The sequence below is a fragment of the Rhinolophus ferrumequinum genome, chromosome 6 (assembly GCF_004115265.2).
Source record: "Rhinolophus ferrumequinum isolate MPI-CBG mRhiFer1 chromosome 6, mRhiFer1_v1.p, whole genome shotgun sequence".
Taxonomy (NCBI): domain Eukaryota; kingdom Metazoa; phylum Chordata; class Mammalia; order Chiroptera; family Rhinolophidae; genus Rhinolophus; species Rhinolophus ferrumequinum.
Genome location: NC_046289.1, coordinates 35249058 through 35268864, shown reverse-complemented (window position 1 = coordinate 35268864; position 19807 = coordinate 35249058). Strand labels below are relative to the sequence as shown.

Below are 19807 nucleotides of genomic sequence, written 5' to 3'. Positions count from 1 at the left end.
CAGCAGAACAAAGCATTTTCGTCTCCCCTGAGATCCTCAACTAGTTCCATGAATATTTTTCTCTTGAACCCAAGATATTGTTCCACAATGAGATGAGAAAATAAGAGTGATAAGAAAAACTTCCACCAACAATTAGATGGAGAGTTCTTTAAAATTTTTAATTGTGAACTTTCTTTTCACAAGATGTAGTCTTCCAGAGATTTGCTAATAGAAATAGGGGTGTGAGCTGATCCTTCTACGTGATTGCAACATCAAATGCCATTATAATGTACTCTATCTTTGCCACTGGAATAATTATGTAGATGCATTGATTTTTTTTCATTTAAAAAAACAGCTTAAGATTTGCTCTGAATGATCATTTTTTCATAATATTTGGTATTCATTGAACAATGAAAAATGCCACGGAAACATTTTATTATTATTATTATTATTATTTAATATTATTGTATTAAAAATGAAATCTTCCTGAAGGTTCAGAATTCTGATACACACTTTTTGCTTACCTTTAAACATTTAGGTGTATTAAGATCATGGCAATTCTTGAATAGCACGCTGTTGTTTGGTTTAGGTCATTTAAAAAATATTTGAAGAGAAAGCTATGGGAAATGAGGCGAGAGTGTTAGGGATTTAGCAGTACATGTGTACGTATATATGTCATTAAAACTTTAGGAAAAGATGTCTTCCTGGGAGTTGAGAGCCATCAGAGCGGGAAGTCCACTGCAGGAAAGAACAAAAGCATGGCTGCGCTACAGTATTATCTCTGCAGCGGCAGAAGCAGCAGCAGCAGCAGCAGGCTCCCTGAGGGAGGGCTGCGGCGATTGTCTTGTCTATTCTGCATTTTTATTAGTGACAGCCTCCGTTATTCTGTCAGCTCAGCCAACTAAGCTGTTCCCCGCGAACTCCGTTAAATGGCAGAAGGAAAGAGAACACAGAAAGGTGAATTGTACGAAGTGGGACACGCGGGGATTTCTCTCCTGCGGGGTCGGCTTCGCCTCATCCTCTGGGGCTTGGGGGAATTCCAGGACCGCATTTAACCCAGAAACCCGTGCGTCCTATTAATTAGTTTACGCGTAGGGAAGACAGTGAGAGACTTAATCGTCTCTTTTCAGCTGAGGCCAACAGAGCAGGGTTGGTCAGAGGTGCCTGGCCGGTGCGCACTAGCCCCGGACGCTTCGGGGCCCTCAGAGCTCTCACAGGGACGAGTGGAGGTCAAGTCAAATAGCACCACGGCAGGGTTCCCCCAGTCTCTAGCCCGCGCAGCCCGCAGCCTAGCTTCTGCACCGCCACCGCTAACACTGCAAGGCTGCAAGGAGGGGAGGGCCGGGGTGTCCCGGCGGAGGCGGGACTAGGGGCGGGGACGAAGATGCCGAGGAATGCGTCGGGAATTGTAGTTGTGCTAACCTCGGTAGCGTGGCTATCCAGGCTCTGCTTGCGGTATTGGGACTACAACTACCAGGAGTCCATGGGCCAGGCTGGGGAGTCCATGCGCACTGGGCGCTACATTGTATCCTATCAGCGGAGGAGAGGGTGATGTCACCTGCGAGTTGGTAACCTACGAGCGGCTGTGAAGGAAACTGTTTAACCGGGTCCCATTGTACCCAGAGCGCAGAGCCGCCTTTCCAGCATGCAGGGGTTGCTCAGGTAAGGGGGATGCGCCGCCTCGCCCGCCGCACTCATTCATTAAGTGGCACCAAGCGGTGGAGCGGGGGTGGGCGCGCTTCTTCGGGCCGGGCTCTGGGTTTGCGGCGCGCCCTCCCGCTGCTTCCCTGGAGCTCCCGGGCCAGTAGGTAAATATTAAACCCGTCCTTCAGGTTAGGTCTGGGTGCGAACAGGACCTAGACAGCTCCGGGCTGCCAAGCTGGATTTGGAAAAATGGCTGCAAGCACGGCGCAAAGCACTGCGAGCCCGGAGGAAGGCGCCCCAGAGGATGAGGGTCCCTCCCTCCTTTCTTTCAGAGGCGCTCGGATGCCAAGAGAGCAGGCAGGGTACCAGGTACAGCCGTCTTGCTGCAGGCACCCCGGGGATGGGGCGCTGGGGGTCGTGGCCTCGGCTGCGGGTTGCGTGCATTGCTGCTGTCGGGAGCTGCTGGCAGAGGAGGAATCCTGAGGCAGGCTTGGTGGATTCGGAGGTGGCGACCAGGAAGGAGGGACTCTGAGCCGAACGTCCACCATCCCTGACACCCTCACTTCACGCTTCATTCGAAAGGGGTGGGGTGACTGTAATTCAGGCAAAGTTGTAAGCTGGAGGTTTCAAAAGGGGCAGGAGGGGAAACCCGCGTTGCAGAAGGAGCAAGGGGTGTTGGCGCACAGCGGCGAGGGGAGGCTGCGCCTCCTGCGGACCGGGTTCGAGGAGCCTCAGAGCTCTTTTGCCCCCAGTCCCTCCGGGGAGGGCGCATCTTGGTCCCCCCTGCACTGATTGCTCCCTCGACAAAGAGCACCTGAGCTGAGGCGAAGCGTCTGCCCGGAGCCCTGGGTTGGGAGGTGGTAAAGCGGTGGGGTGTCAAATAATCTAATGATAAGGCTCGCTTGTGGGGCAGGCAGCCTGGGTAATCGGGTTTTCCCAGCTGATGCGGAAAATCCAGCTTCTTGTGATCCACTTGCCCTCCGATTGGAGACGTGCACGAGGCCCGAGAACTCTATAAAGCCCTCTGGATTGCCTTCCCCTGCCCCTCTTGTTCGCTCGCCTACTCATTCATCAAACCCTGCTAATGGCTCTGCTCTCAAGTTGCTCACAGCCTGGGTTTGGGGTGTTCTGCCTCTTGCCCTCATAAAATATTTTAGTGGGCCCAGGAATAGCTACCTACATTCCCTTTCTCCCAACCCCGCCCTCTTGATTCCCATCTCCACCCCCAGGTGAGCATCAACAGTAAATGCCTCCCGTGACAGTTTTGCTCCCATTAAGCTGGTAGTTTCTTGAGGCTCGAGAAGGACTTAGTGAATTGAAGCGGAGTTTGCCTGCAAGATGAATCCCGTTGCCATGGCGACTCCTGCCGTCGGAATCTTAACTGCTCTCACTGCTGTTTCAATTCGATGTGGCTCTGCTGGCAGCTGGGAGGGCGTGGCCTGTGGGTGTGGTCAAGTGCTTGCTTTGGGCCCAGCTGCTTTCTCCTCTGCGTCCCTTTCACAGCCCGGGGGCTCTGTCCATTCTCTTGTAAATATCTTGGACACAATTCTTCGCTCCTTTCTCTCTGGAGTTCCCATACCTGGTCTCTCCAGCTCCCTTCCCAGATATAATTATTGGGCGCCTTTTTCCTGAGGGAAACTCTGAAAATTACAATTGAAAGGTATCTTTCCCCTTTCAGGCTAGCTGCATCATTTTCCTAGTAACATGTATTATAGTGTTGGAAGCAGCTTTCTCAAGGAGGGAGCTCTCCTGCTTGAAGACAAATCTCTGGCCACCAGTAAAGATCCTCAATCTGCCATAGGTGCAACTCACTGAAGTCTTTAGGGACAATAACTGAAATTGAATTCTGGAAGTCACTGCCATCCCTTGTGGTTCTGATAAAATCTAAAAGGCTAGCCCTACACTGGCTCTGTCATCACTGGCTATTCCACTGTTAGGTTAACCCTTTACCTCTGGGGACCTTGGTCATTGGTAAAGTGGGGAGAGTGTACAGAGAGTTTCCTAAAGTTGATTCTAGGTATAAAATCTTGTGACTCTAAGAAGGACTTGGTCATTGTCTTTTATTTTTCTCAAAGAAATCTGAACACTAGAGTTTAAACCCAGCTTCGGACACCGAGCCTTACTGTACGGAAAAATAATGTGGCTCTTCATGGCAGTCCTGCAAAGTGGGCAAGGTAGCCATGTTACTATTTGTAATATTATCTCTAATACTCCTGCTATTAACCCAGGATCTGGACTGTTATTTATCCTTTTATCTTAGAATTGTTTAGGTTTTGCCTTTTTACAGATTCTTGATGAATGCAGTTATTTGTGATGTAATTGCATTAAGTATAATTAAATTTCACAAATATTTTGTTTTTCTTCTGCTCTCATTTCATACTAAGGTTGATTATCACAGATAGTGCCATTAAGGTGTGTGTGTGTGTGTGTATCTGTGAGCATCTCTCTATGTGTGCAGGTAAATAAATGCTGCAGATGCTGTGTGCCAAGTGGTTGACAGTCCTCATCTCTAAGAAGCAGGTGGTTACATCCCCATGAGGAAGTGGTATTAGAAGTTGTCACTCACTCTTTTTTTGGGGGAGGGTGGGTTCTGAGAAGTCTGCATTTATTATAGGTCTGGATCCAGAATCACTCTTTATTTTTGTCCTAGAGCTTATCATTAACTGAAAAAACAATCTCATTTAATTACCTGTTTACTTCCTGTCTCCCTATAATTCTGACGCCAATTCCAATGTATGGGTTTTTCCCCCACTCCCCTAAGATCTTTGAGAGCAGTGTCTTTGTCTTGTCTATCTCTATCTCTCCAGTATTTAAAGCAGTTTTTGGTCCCGTAGGTATTTAATAAATATTTGTTGAATCAATATAAAGTAGTAGAGCCATGATTGGAGATCCAAGAGCTGTATTATTGCCACTGGTTGTTCTGTCATCAATTGTAATATTCCTCTTAGCTTTATGTCAAGCAGTTGCCTCTCAGCATAAACCAAAATTCCTGTGTAGCATGTGATTTGAAGTATAAAAGGCCTTTCATGTGTTTGAAATAGAAACATGTTTCATAATTATTTGCTCTTGAAACACATTCACCCACATAGACTTTTTTCCTCCTATAATTCTTATAACCCTAAACCAGACATTTCTAGATTTCTTTCCATTGCACTATCCTTGGCCCAGGTAACTTGCCCAGGAGGATGGGAGAATAGGGAGAGAGACAAAGACAAAGATACCTAGAAGCTTTTGCCAGGCCACCAGTGGCTCCCAGGGTACCATCTGGGTAGAGAGCTGAACAGTAACCTCTCATCTGGGATGGAGTTGTTCTATAGACAGGATCAGTTGTCCTGGGCTGGCTGATGTGAGAGAGGAACAGGGTGGGAGACATGAGTCCAATATTTGTACCATTCTGTTACCATCCAGTAAGTCGGGTTCTGTGTGTTTTCAGAAGTATAAATTAGTGAGGAGGTGTGATAGTGAAGGGTGTGGTGGGTCATGTCCTTGGGTGGTGCTTACAGGAGCTCAATGAGTAGGTGCCAAGGAATTTGAATACTGGCTTTCTTGCTTTGTGGACACGCTCTAGGTGTTAAGAACGTGTGTGTGTGGTTTTATTTGAGCTACTGTGTTTAGAAGGCTGCATTTGGTATTGGTAGTATGATCATTAAAACAAATAAGATGTTTACAAACAAAATACAGTTAAGATTGAGTGTTTCACTTTGTAAATATTTTGGGGATGGTATAAAGAGTGGCTTTGGCTTGAAAATCTTGAGTTCTGTGAAATCACTTACAGCTGTTGGATCAGGGGGAAAGGAGTTTTTCCAACAAAGCTCGGTACCACTGAGAGCCTGTTAGGTGTTTGGTTCAGGAAATAATCACAGAGCTTGTAACTTCTGTGGGGCCCCTTCTGGCTTCGTGTCATGCTCCTGGTATTTCCAAGTGTTAAACCTATCCTTATATTGCAGGAAACAAAGCAACCTTGCCAACTGAGGTTAGCAACCTTGTTTAATCTCTAGAAGGGACACCAGGCAAAATGAAAACTCTATTTTGTTTTTAATTTTTCTCCTCTGGATAAGGAATGTAGACTGCTGTCCCTTCTTTTGACATTACAATTTCTAACTTGGTAATGGAGGAAATCTAAACGAATGTATAACTTAAAACACTCACAGCATCAGTTATTTGTGGTTTCCCTGAGAACTCAGTTTAGGGGCAACTGATAGCACAGGTAACAGTTAAGCAATAGGGAAGGAGGGCAGTTTCTGTATGTTGGTAGGGCAGGCTGGGCAAGCCAGGGCTGATACCACCTCTGTGGAAGTTACACTCACTTAGCAAGTGTACTGTCTTTTTATATGTATTGTGCTTAGGGTAACTGAGAACTGCTGATAGAATGGAATGGAAGGACGGAGCTGAAGTGCCCCCCCCAACCTTCCCTCATGCCACTACTTAGCACCCCCACTGAAGGAAGGACAGGTGAAGAGATACAAGTTGATTTTGGTGACCTACATCCCACTCTAGCAGACTTTCGGCAGCAAGGAAAAGTGGTTACCTTTTCTTTTTCTGGCATCTTTTCCACTGTTCTAGGAACAGAGAACTGAGCATTTCAGAGTGCGTTTGCATTCGTAGTACAGGAGTCTAAAAATGAGTTAAATGGGAAAGCCCAGCAGCCGAGCAACAAGCATACAGAGCCCCCCCGCCCCCCCCATTTTAATGACGTTACCAAATACACACCCCTCAGCTCTGGGGAGCTTCTTTTCCTTGTTGATGTTTAAACTCGCCTGGCTTTTACCTCTATCTGTGAACTTCTGCAGTGATGGTTCTCCTAAACTGGACTGTGCACTTATTTGAGTGTCTTCATTCTCCTTGTGCTTTCAGATTCAGCTTGAGTGCCACAGCTTCCAGGAAGTCTTCCCAGCCTATCCTTCAGCTTTCACTACCCGCTCTGCTCCTTCCCCCTTACAGCCCTTCCCCTGACCACACAACTTAACACTTACCGCTAATGTGATACCAATGGTCAAACTCTTAACCATCGCCACCTCACAACAACTGTACGAAGTAGGTACTATGATCACCGTTGTACAGGTGAGGAAACTGAGGCGTGGAGTGAAGGAACTTGCCTTCTCCAGTTACACATCTGGTAAGGGGCAGACCAGGTTAGGGACCCAGGCAGTCTAGTTCTTTATACCCCCACCCCTCACACACTCTGGCCTTGCCTCTAGTTTTCCTATATATTCTTTTCTCTCCATCAAGTTGAGGGAACCACAGCGTCCTTTGCATCTCTTAATTCTGAAACAGTGCTGGGTCAGTAAGTGCTAGGTTGATTGAGAATGAAACTGCTTCTCCACTTAATGATTTCTTACAGTCTGATTTACTGGAGCAGAATATACAGCATGAAATTTAAAAACTTTGTATTTACTTATTTGCACAATAAAACCTTTGAACTCCCTTCGTTTTGCTATATGAACGATAGGTAAAATATTTGAAAAATGAAATGCTCTTATGTCCCAAATCTTTTTGGAGCCTGTCCAGCATTAGGCCCTATTTGTTAGCGGAGATAACTTTTCAGTAGGTTGAATCCCTTATCTGAAGAAAGAAAGCCCTTCTTATCCAGAACAGGGCCATAAGCCTGCCTTCAGAGGTAAGACTCCCAGAACCTCTTAGCTTCTTCCCTCCTCCCTGTTGTCTTTTAACATAAATTGGAAAAGCTCTTTTGAAAAGAAAATAATGAACGCTTGAGCAGTAGTCAAACATGTAATCTAATATTGAATATCCTTAGATATTAAAATAAGCTTTTTCCCCCCATCTCAGAAGAGAGAGTTTTATTTATTTTTACAGTGTACCAAATTTGGTATCAAATGTACAATTGCAATTCTTTTAAACCATAGCTCCTATTGTGAATTAAATGTGGAAAACTAGGGAAGCAAGTTCAATTTCCAATGTAGTTGGTGCGATTTCCTGACTTACAATAGATCTTTTCCTTTTGGCTTAAAGCTGGATATTGTGCCTCTTTGACAATATTTAATGAAGACAATTGAGTAAAACACAAACTGTGTCATGTAGGGAAATAATAGGAAAGTTAAGCCCTAAAAGTGTATTATTGCCAAGGAAGGAAAATAAAAACAAAAGGCTTGTTAGTCATTAGGCTACTTGAACATAATATTCATTCAACAGACATTGATTTCAGAAGCTTTTTATTTTTTCATTCATCTGTTATACTCCTAAGTATGTCATTCACCTTTAGTAACAACCTGAGCTCATTCTGTTCTATAAATTGCACCAGGATTGGAATTGAAGGTTACTTGTATTTCTGCCAGGTACACAATTAGGGTCACCTATTAAACTGGTCTTTGTCCTTTTCATTTCTGCAAAAAAAGAAAAAAAAAAAATCCGTGAGATTGGCAAACATTGCCCATCAGATGGACTTTCTGAATTTAGACTTCCAAGAGTAGATAGCCCAGATCCGGGCACTGGGCATTGTCTGGGGAATACAGATGCCCATCTTTTGTTTTTGAGATGGGTTTTTATATTCTGGCTTGTTGGCTAAGCTCAGTTTGTTAGTGACGTGCAAACCAGGTCAAGGGCATGGCTTAGCTTTGCCTTGTTTTGGAGCCACAAACTGCACCTGTAATCCTAGTCAACTTTTTTTTTCTTTCTTTTCTTTTTTTTTTTTTTTTTTTTAACTCATCGTGCTCTTGGCCCCAAAAGAGGCTGGATAGTACACTGTGGAGATACCAGTACATCGTCATTACCACTGCGGGCAAAAGATGGTGTCATAATATAAAATGAACTGACGGGGACCTTATTTTTTCCAGACCCCCTGAGTTGGAGGCAAGACTTTGCCAGCAGCTGGCAAAGGAACTATATATGCTTCTGACACGTGTCCACTTGTGAAGAGTGGGTGAAGATTAGGGGAAACTTCCTGAAACTTTGCCAAAGCCCCATAGCCTCGGTCTTTTCCCTTTCTTGGGGGTGTGACCAAAGTCATTAAGTGTGTTTTTTGCTACTTCTGCTTCGCTCTTCTTTTACAAAGCTTCTGCAGATTTGTACCCTAGAAGAAGAGTGAAGGGTGGTGGTCAACATCATTGACCAGGTGAGTCAGATTGTTCATGTGTGTCTAGGTGTACGCGTGTATCGGCATTTGTTTCACAGAGATCTGGTAAAACCGAGCAGTGTGATGTCCAGACACAAGTTAAGTTAGAAACTGCAGTTCTGTAACAAGGTTAGACTAGGAGCCCTTATAAATCCTGAGAATTTAGTATAAAACTTATTGTAAATAGTTAAAGAAAATGAAATGGACAGATTAAGCCATATGAAGGACCTTGTTGCATTCTCTATTTTATTCTTGAAAGTTGGTGCATTTGTGGATACAGACAGTCTCCTATGGTTCTGTCCAAGGTAAATGATTTAGGATTTTTTTTTTAAATGCATTTACAGTTATCCCATATTAATGGTTGTTTTTTGATTTAGGATGATGGTGGCAAAAGAAACAACAATGATAGTTTGTTTCCTATTCTGCTTGTGTGTCGCAGTCGGATGCATTAGAGGTACTTCTCACCCCTCCCCAGCACTCAGTGGTAATTAGAACTAATAATCAGAGAGGTTGTGGAATGAATTGTGCTGGAGTTGAAGCTGATGGCTGAGATGGCATCGTGTTTTTGGAAGGTTCAGTGAACGGCCTGTTATTATATTTTGATAGTTTTAAAATCAAGGATAGAGGTTGGATTGGCCTGGAAACCTCTATGACCTGTTTAGGGCTTGACATTCTGTGAGTAGGTAACACTTCCAACTACAGATATTCTTGGAGCTGCGGCAAGACACTGCCTTGCCTGTAACATTTTCTGCTAAGAGGCTGATTTAAAACATAAAAAAATGTTATTTTTAGTTTGACCCAATTTCTTTTCAGGCTGCAACTGAAGCTTCCTTTCTTCCATACTCCACCTTCTACACTCCTGGGGTTGTAATTTGAGTCTGGAGGACCAGAGAATGGCTTCCTTGCAAGTTCTGCTCTCAGGGCTTCCCTTTGGGCACAGGGAGACTGCTGTCCTCAGGCCGTCAGTTTCCATAGAACGGGAGCCACAATCACTGGCCTCACCAAGAAGCACAGCTCTCCCCTTAATCTCCTACCTTAGGAGAGGGAGCTGTGTGGCGGTAGAGACGGGATGGCTTACATTTTAATTCTCCAGATTGTTTTTCTGATGGAACAAGTTGGAGGAAGTAGGTGGAAGGGAGGACAGAGGGAGTTACTGGGTTTCACTTATCTTATCATTTGTTTCCCTCTGGATCGCCTTTGTTTATACTGTCTCTTCTGGCCAGGAATTCCACCAGAAAGCACGCGTACACGTGGGAATATTGAGATGGCGTGTCCTTCTGCTCCTGCTGACTAGGCTTTCAAACTGCTACAGCCTGCTCTGACAGGAGGGCTGGAGGTGTTTATCCCGCTTCGAGTTCTTCCGTTATGTGGAAGAGATCTTAAAGCAGTGACTTGGGGCCAATGTGTTAATGACGTTTCTGATGAGGAGGGAGGAAGATGCTGAGGAGATTTAAATTTAACATCTACATGTAACTTCTTTATGTTGGTGGAGAGTTTAGTCACGGTTGTTTGATACCTTGAATGAAATCCCTTTGCCTTTTGGTTGCTGCTTTGCTATTGCACAGAGGAAAAGAGAAACACCAGTGGATTTGAAGTTCGGATTGGGGCAGTCTTGGCAATTCCTTGAAACATCCTGGGCCTCCGGTTTTCCTCATTTGTCAAACAATGTGAAAATTCTAAATTATATGAGTGAGGTATCATCTTAAAGTAATGACCTCCCTTATGTGGCGTTGTGTAATATTGGTGTAATAGCCACTGGATTTCCCTAGGGTCAGCTGGCCCCTGCCCTTAGCACAAAGTACCTGAGACCCTGTTCTTGGCTGGAGCTACACTCTCAAGACCTGATCCTTAGTCTGTTATCCTTAACTGAACAGCTTCTACGTACTCGCGTCCTCTAGTCCCGGGGATCCGTAAGTTCTGTAGGAGATAAGGGCCGAGGCTCGACAGTGTCATCTGGTTGTTTAAATTGGAGATCTCTTTACCCCACACTTTGACCACCAGTGGTACACAGGATGCAGCTGTCGTGTTTCGTTTGGCCGGCACACTGTTATTGTAAAAATTGGAATGATTTTAGTGAGCACTTACATTCTGTGTTGTCGCAGACATCACACCACGCTCTAGTGGCCCATCCACAGCCACTTTGTTTCCGGGCTATTTCTTCAGCGCCGTGGCCCTTGAAGGCCTTTGAGTATGTGATCCTTATTTTAAACTAAATTGAACTGCAATAAGAGTCTCTTCAAACATTTATCCAGCAGTAGCCTGGCAAATGACCCAATGCAGGGTCTCTCAACCGGAGCCCTCTTGGCGTTCAGGCTGGGTCCGTCTTTGCTGTGGGAGCTGTGCTGTGCGCAGCGTTCTTGGCCTCTACCCACTAGATGCCAGGAGCAACTTTTCCCCCAGTTGTAACAACCAAAAATGTCTCCAGACATTGCCAAATGTCCCCTGAGGGGCAAAATCAGCCCCAGCTGAGAGCCTTTTGACAGGTTTTGGATGGCCTGAGAACTTTAAACACTGTATCAAGCTTGGATATTTAAGGATAAATTGGAATTCATCTGGGAAACCGAGCTATCCTGCTGTTTTTATTTATTTGGGCAGTTGGTTAGAGCAAAGTAAAGGTCAGTGGATTAGGCCCTTTGGGGTCACTCCTCCATTCTTCCATGACCACTGCCCGGGAGGCCAGCCACGTTTGAAGGCTATGTCCTTGGTCACGACAGGGGACTCCGTGAGATGCTGATGCCGGGTCAGGGCAAGCCCACCAGGGCTAGTGGGTAAACAGCTTTGAAGCCCGTGGCCTGTGTGGGTAGGTCAGTAATGTTATCTGTGAGTGAGGAAGATGAGGCTTTGGGAAAAGGAAAGGTCATCTCTGTCGTTACTGCCAAAGGCCAAAATGCTTTAAAAAAGGGGTGTGTGGGGAGGGGTACTTCAGCCTTTAAACATGACAACTTATCTCAAATCAGCAGTGTGGGAAGAGCTCTGAAAAGGATTAACAGTGACATTCCATTTTCACCCCTCACCCTTAACCAGAATGTCTTTAAGATGTGACTCTACAAATTTGGGCTTTGGCAACACTCAGACTTGCCTCTCAGAAAAGACGTTGATAAGACTTTCAGTGTACAAAGGGGGAACGTTGTGAAGTTTTAATTAAACCAACCCAAGCTCAGGTCTTGAGAAACGAATGCCAAGATAATGCTTGGAGAAACACACAGTTTCAGTTAAAAGATAAACCAGAGCCCCTTCTCAGAGGCATAGGTGGGACTCCTGAAGGGATCCGTGCCTCTTCCTGAAGGCTGGGAGTTGGTTCTGGACCCTGGATGGGCATCAGAATTCTCCATGGTGGACTTTGAAAAAGAGATGCCTAGGGAGTTTGATTCAGTAGATCTGGGGTTTGGACCCAATCTCCAGGATTCTGAAAGCCCCCAGGTAATTCTGGTATTTAGCCAGGACTGAAAACTAGTGGGAAGAGCAAATGATCTTGCATTTGGGAACTGTGGTTATAGTTCCACATGTGTGCTGGGCCCAGATGGCTGGCTGGTTAAATGCCCAGCTTTGTTTTTAAAAATTTTGCATCCATTTTGGTGTGAATGTTTTTGGTGTTTTTTTTTTTTTTTTACTTTTCTAGAATTTTGAATTTGTGAAAAGGATTGGTCTTTACAGGAAGTATAGTGTGCATTATCTAATACATGGAACCTAATGCTTCTAATAATCTTTAAGTTTTATCATATTTTGGCAGGCTTTACTGAAAAACCTGTGGAAGTTATTCTCCTTTTCAAGATGCTTCCCTGGGAGGATTCAATCTGCATGTTAACCTACTGTTTAAAAGATAAGGAAACAGAAACTACCCAATCACAAATGGCCGACACCACAAGTGCCTTTGAGATAAAGTGAGTGGGAGAGTGATAGTAAATGCTCTCACTACCTTCTATTCTAGAAAAATCTAAGTCCTACGCAGGATCTAGACATTTCACAGCTGAGTTTAACTCAGGGAGTTTCCCGTCAGACTTTTCTCTCTGACTTCATAAACGTGGGATAGATTTGTTGGTTGCAAGTTTCCTTCTTTAGTTTATGCCATGTGCCACCATGGAGGACTAAAGAACCCCATTGGTAACTACCAAAGACAGGAAATAGAATAAAAAGGCTCCTTGCACTTGGATTTTGCTTAGAATCTCAGATCCAGGGTTCTATCAAGCATAGCAGAGGCAAGGAAATAACTAAGTTTTAGGAGGAAATATTATGCTAGGCATTTTATGGACTATCTCATAAGCTGTAGAAGCAACACCTTAAACATCATTCATTCACTTTGGCATGTAAAAAATGTTTAAATGTTGGGTGTGAACATTTTGGAATGCTGTTTTAAATCCCAGATTTTTTTCCTTTGGAAGACAGAACTCTTGTTTTACTTAAATAAAGCCCAGTTCATCCTCTGTCTTCAGCTTATGAACTAAACATATTACATTGTGCAATAGGTGAAGAGTCTCCCCCATGGAAGACTTTCCCTGGCAAGTAGTTTCATGTTTTGCTTATTTGGATCATGTTCGTGTTTTCAAAAGAATGTTCGCAGCAGTAGTTGCAGGAAGCAACACTCTACGAAACTCAGTTTTCCCAGTATTTGCTATGCCTGTCGATCAAGTCTTCTACCTCCAGTTCTTTTCTTCCCTAAATGCTGGTTTCGAGTCTCAGATGGCCGATGTTTTCTAGTACCAGAGAAAAATTTGTTAGTATGACGTGGTATTAAAGAGAGAATGACAGTTAAAAAGAAAGACAGAACACAGGGTTTCTTTTTAGGGGTGGTGAAAGTGTTCTAAAATTAGTAGTAATGGTTTGAAGATATACAGTTGTCCCCCATTGTCTGCGGGGGATGTGTCTCAAATCCCCCAGAGGGGGACCATGGATGCCTGGAACTATGGATAGTACCGTACCCTATATACGAGGGGTGACAATTAAGTTCGAGAACTTGTTGCAGTGATATTGCTAGCCTTTTTTTGATCTCAGAGGGATTATTCATTATGAGTTTGTACCAAGTGGACAAACAATTCACCAAGTTGACTATTTGGAAGTGCTGAAAAGGCTGCGTGAAAAAGGTAGACGACCTGAACTTTTCACCAACAATTCATGGCTCTTGCATCACAGCAAAGCACCAGCTCACACTGCACTGTCTGTGAGGGAGTTTTCAGCCAGTAAACAAACAAATAATTGGAACACCCTCCCGACTCACCTGATCTGGCCCCCAATGATTTCTTTCTTTACCCAAAGATAAAGGAAATATTGAAAGGAAGACATTTTGATGACATTCAGGACATCAAGGGTAATACAACGACAGCTCTGATGGCCATTCCAGAAAAAGAGTTCCAAAATTGCTTTGAAGGGTGGACTAGGCACTGGGTCAGTGCATAGCTTCCCAAGGGGAATACTTCGAAGGTGACCGTAGTGATATTCAACAATGAGGTTCGTAGCACTTTTTCTAGGATGAGTTCGTGAGCTACATTGTCCGACTTCGTATGCTGTGGTTTTTTTCCTATACATGCATACCTATGGTACAGTTTTTAATTTGTAAATTGGGTACAGTAAGAGATTAACAACAGTAACTCCTAATGAAATAGAACAATTATAAAAATATACTGTAATAAAAGTTCTGTGAATGTGGTCCCCCCCTCTCTCAGATATCTTATTTTACTGTCCTCACCCTTGCTGTGATGATTGGAGAGGACCAAATGCCTAGAAGATGAAGTGAGGTGAATGACTAGGCCTTGTGATGCAGCCTTAGGCAACCATTGGCCTTCTATGTGAAAAGGAGGATAATCTGCTTTGGGTGATCTTGAATCATCTGAGCTATGTTGATGGTTGAATGTCAGGAGCAGATGATGTTGATGGTTGGGGAAGTTTAATATTTTCAGACGATGGTTGATTGCTGGTAACTGAAACCACAGAAAGCAAAACTGTGAATACGGGGGAACTACTGTACTAAGACCCATTAAACTGTACATGTTAATTTTATGGGTCAATTTTATGGTATATGAATTATGTCTCAATAAAGCTGTTATTTCAAAAAAAAAAAGATAGGCTAAAAAGAATCAGACTACGTTCAACTTTAGAAATAATTTTAGACCTTAACGATAATATCTATGACTTACTTTTCCATTTGTTTTCTTCATGTGTATCTCAATTTTCCCTATAAATGAATATGCATATATCATGGACAAAGAATAGCTATGATGATTCCTTAATATTTATGGACCACATGAGACAGGGGAAACTTTGTTATAAAGAAATTTTTATTGTAATGGATTCTGGCATATATTTTTCTTATACTGTGAGCTAGGATATTAAAGGATAGAAAACTTTGCACTATTTTATACCTGCTGTGATGGATAAGCTAAGGTTTTGGAGATACATTTGGCTTAGTCAAACTTTGTTTCAAAACTTGTTCCATTTGATTCTTTTGCAGGACTTTTCTGCTGTATAAGTCTTTACACTGTAAAAAGCACTCAAGTGTGTAATCTTGCCTTTAAAGCTAACTGTGTGTTGGAAAAGAAATATTTCATTTATAAGGGATTATGTAGCTCAAGGTTTCTCAAATTTGGATTCATGATCCTTTGAGAAACACTGCCTAAAAAGTTAACTTGCTGAATGTTTAGGTGCTCACTTGGTGCCAGTGGAATCATAAACTCATGTGCAGAGGTAGCCTTTGAGGTACTGCAGTCTTATTCAGGTATAAGATGCTTATCCAGGTATATTGGCTTTATTGCTGCATAACGAATTACCACAAATTTAGCAGCTTTAAACTCCACCAGGCCAGCAGTCTGGGCATGCTGTGGCTAGGTTCTCACTCAGGTCCTCACCAGGGTAAAACTCACATGTCAGCCACGGCTGCAGTTCTCATCTGGGGCTCAGGAGATTCCTCCAAGTTCACTGGATGTTGGCAGAATGAATTTTCTTGTCACCATAGGACTAAGGACTGCTAGCTGTTGGCCAGGGACTGCTTTTAGCTCCTAGAGGCCACCCACATGGCCCACATTGGCCGTTCACATGTGAATGTTTGATTTCTTCAGGCTAGCTGGAGCACATTTCTCTGATTTTCTTTTCTGCAATCAGCCAGAGAAAAGGCTAACTTTATGGTCTCACTGATTACGTCAGTCCCACCCAGGGTAATCTTCCTTTGACCATATAATGTAACATAATAATGAGAATGATATCTCATTATATCCATAGGGCCCACTCACTCAAAAGACAATAGAAGGGGTGATTTAAAGTTCTGCCCATGATACCAGATAACAGAAATTATGCCAATAGGCTGTTGATGATTATTAAGATGAAAATCCAAAATCCAAAAATAAATGACACTTCATTATTGTTTTTTAGGACCCCCCCACCCTATTCAAATTCCTAAAATGTCTCTCCCTCAGACTTACTGCTTTCCATGCCTACTTTTCTTGCTTCAAGTAGAATGAAAATGAAAATTGTAAGTTTTATTGAAAATTTCCTGCATATATACACACATGTGCAATTACTAATATAGCTAGTATCAGAATCCTTCATTTACCCACAGCTTCACCAATTATCAATTCATGACTATTCTTTCATTTATACCCCCAACTACTTTCCATCAACTCTGGGATTATTTTAAAGCATATTCCAGACATCTTATAATTTCCTCTGTAAATATTTTAGTATTTATGTCCAAAAAAATCAAGACTCTCTTTAAAAACATAACTAAAATACCATTATCATACCTATAATAATTTATATTATTACTTTAAAATTACCGAACATCTCATCAGTTTTCAAATTTACCTTTCACTTTTAAAAACATTTGTTTATATGTCGCAGTTTTTGATATCTCCTTTAAGCTTCTCTAAATCCGATGTGCAGCATTCTTCCTTGCAAATTACTTGTGAAGAGAACTGGGTTATTTGTCTTAAAGAATTTCCCATAGTCTGGACCTCACCATGCAACATCGCTCTCTGTTTCCTGTCAATTAGTTAAGATGAAAATAATTAATGCCATAGACCTATCTCATCGCTAGACATAGAAAAGCTGATTTGGTAAATAGACTGTATAGATATAATTTACTGTACAGATATAATTTACATGTGTGTATAGATATTTATTATAGAAAAACATCTGGGAGTAGAGCAAGTATGTTAAGTTTTTCAGATTCCTATTATTGAGAGAAGTCTAAGGGTTATATACTTTACAGTGTGTGAATTAGTACAGTTTAAATTCTTAGAGGAAATATACAATATATAGATTCATTAAGTGATACTTGGATTTGTTTAGTTCTTTGGTCTACGTGTTTTTGTTAAATCGGGTTTTAGCCTCCATAAAAGGAAAAAAAAAATTTGTAAGGAGCAAGGTGTTTCAGTTTTGAGTCTTGGAAAATAGCCAGATTTTTAAAATTGTGAAGATCATAAAATAATTGCTTTCTTATAATAAAGTTTTGCTAGTTATTTCATATCTGTAGGATCTCCAGAGACATATCCTTTTTCCTCAAAGAACATGATGTATATTTTAAATCTTCACCATTGGAATATTCTATTTAAAAAATGAAACACTTAATATTGTCTTAAGAGAATAATTTTATATAACTGCCATTGAAAGAAAGTAGAAGAGGTTATGTGTTTTAAATTTTGTTTTGGAGGAAAAAATAGCATTGGGTTTAGATAAGTAAAAGTTTAATTAAGAACATAATAACTTAAAATAGGGGATACAGAACTTTTTCTGTAAAGGGCCAGCTAGTAAATATTTTAGGCTTTATGGGCCCTGCTGTCTCTGTCAATTATTCAATTCTGCCATTGTAGGAAAAGCAGCCATAGACAATATGAAACAAATGCGTGTGGTAAGTTGGGAACAACTGACATCTTGACAGTAGTGTGTCTTCTTATCCATGAACATGAAATATCTTTCCATTTGTTTAGTTCTTTGATTTCATTCATCAGAGTTTTGTAATTTTCCTCATATAAATATTTATATATTTTGTTAGATTTATACCTAAGCATTTAATTTTTTGGGTGGGTACTAACATAAATGGTATTGTGTTTTTAATTTTAAATTCCACTTATTTATTGTTGGTATATAGGAAAGCAATTGACTTTTATTATTAACCTTGTATCCTGCACCTGATTTTCTGGTAGATAGTTTTTATCAAGAAAGTTCAGCTCTAGTTCTAGTTTACTGAGATTTGTTTGTTTGTTTATTTAATCATGAATGGTTGTTGGGTTTTGTCATATACGTTTTCTGCCTCTATTATGTTCATGTGATTTGCTTACCTCGGATAAATACCACTGATTGTGGTATATAATTCTTTTTACACCTTGTTGAATTCAATTTGATAGTATTTTGTTGAGGATTTTTGCACCTAATGTTTGTGAGAGATACTGGTTCTGTAGTTTTCTTATCTTTGTCTGATTTTGCTGTTAGCATAATGGTGGCCTCATAGAATGAGTTAGGAAGTATTCCCTCTGCTTCCATCCTTTGAAAGAGATTGTAGAGAATTGGTATAAGTTTTTCCTTAAATGTTTCGTAGAATTCACCAGTGAACCCATCTGGGCCTGGTGCTTTCTGTTTTAGAAGATTATTAATTATTTAGTTCTCTGTTTTTATTAATCTTATGACTTGTATACAGAAATTGATGTGTTTGTAGACAGCTGATGCTAAGGAATAATTTTCAAAGAGTTTAAAAATAAGATTCTCAAAATTATAAAATAAACACATCAACAATTAATTTAACTTATTAATTAGTGAGGGAACCAATAAGGTGTTAAGACCAGTTCAAAGGAGATATTGAAAAACAGATACATATGTCCATCTGTCCATCCATCCATCCATTCATTCATCCATTCATCTATCCATTCACAATCACAAATGCCGAAATAAATTTGCTGGTAGATACAAAACTGGTTAATATCCTAAAGGGCTATAAAATGTAGTGTTTTCTTTTCTGTATGTAAAGAAATGTATGTAAATCGTATCTCCAGAGAAAATCCATTTGCTTTGCTGTTGGTAAGAGCCATTATATTGCTGTGTGTTTTTTTAACAAGTTAATTCCTACTCCTACAGAGCTGTGGAATAGTCTGGCCCAGCAGGTTCTCAATTGTTATTTTTTTGTTTGTTTCAGGACACTTTGATCCTGTTATATATTGAAGATCCCAAAGAAATTTGTTTGTGTAATGTACTAATCATGTTAGAAATCAGAACTGAGAAACTTTAATTCTATTCTTTCATTAAAACAATAATGAAACCTATTTCATGTTATCATCTGAGTGATGACTTCATCACATCATGGGTATTGAAACTATTGGAAAATTCCACTGTACACTTGTTGAGAATGAGAGAATATGGCAAATAGCATCTTATGTTATTATGAAAATTGTTTTGAACTCATAAACACCCGGACAAAGTCTGAGGCTCTTTAGGGCTCCCCAAACCACACTTTGAGAACCATTGGCTTAACTAAAAGAAAGAGAAAGTCAAAGGTAATCCCTGGAGGACCTGCTGGGCCACAAATAGCATTCCACTGAAAAGATGCCAAGTAATATCTTTTAGAATTACCCATTTCTAAATCTTAGGTTTTTCCCTAAAAGCAGTCCCTTCTCTGACAAAGGTTATACTGCCCAGCATGGGGAACTTTTAAGGCTATTCTGAAACTATTAAGTCAGAAACTTATTTGTTGATTATAAAAAAGTAAGAAAAATAGGAAAGCATAAGAAAATAGAGAAAAATCTTACAAAGTAGGCAAATGTTAGTATCATGGGAAAATATCTTCATGAAGTTTAAAAAATATTTTTAATTATATATTATCTGCATTCTTTTGCATCCTTCCCTCAACTAAATGTTGTCATAAGTATATTTCAAGTTATTAAAACTTTTTATTGTAAGAAACATATAATATTTACCATCTTAACCATTTTAAACTATACAGTTCGATAGTAGTAAAACATATCTCCAGAGTCTTTTTCCCTTGCAGGACAGAAACTCTATACCAATTAAAAATTCCCCCTTGCCCTCGTTCCCTAGCCCCTGGTAACTACCATTTTAATCTTTTATCTATGAATTTGACTACTTTAGGTACCTCATATAAGTGGAATCATATAGTATTTGTCCTTTTCTGACTGGCTTAAT

The 19807-nt window shown here is 41.3% G+C and overlaps 1 protein-coding gene across 4 annotated transcripts in view; it reads left to right on the top strand.

Annotated features, from left to right (window-relative positions):
- The first annotated feature begins 1526 nt into the window (after window positions 1-1526).
- Window positions 1527-19807, top strand: part of DAAM1 (dishevelled associated activator of morphogenesis 1) — a 159068-nt gene continuing 140787 nt past the window's right edge. For 2 of the 4 annotated variants that reach the window (XM_033108755.1, XM_033108754.1), the window contains exons 1-2: window positions 1529-1641; window positions 1812-1992. In XM_033108755.1, coding sequence (XP_032964646.1) covers window positions 1873-1992 — 120 coding nt within the window. In that variant the 5' untranslated portion in view covers window positions 1529-1641; window positions 1812-1872. Of the gene's footprint in view, window positions 1642-1811; window positions 1993-19807 lie in introns of all 4 variants that reach the window. The other 2 variants (XM_033108759.1, XM_033108757.1) reach the window with 1 other exon arrangement.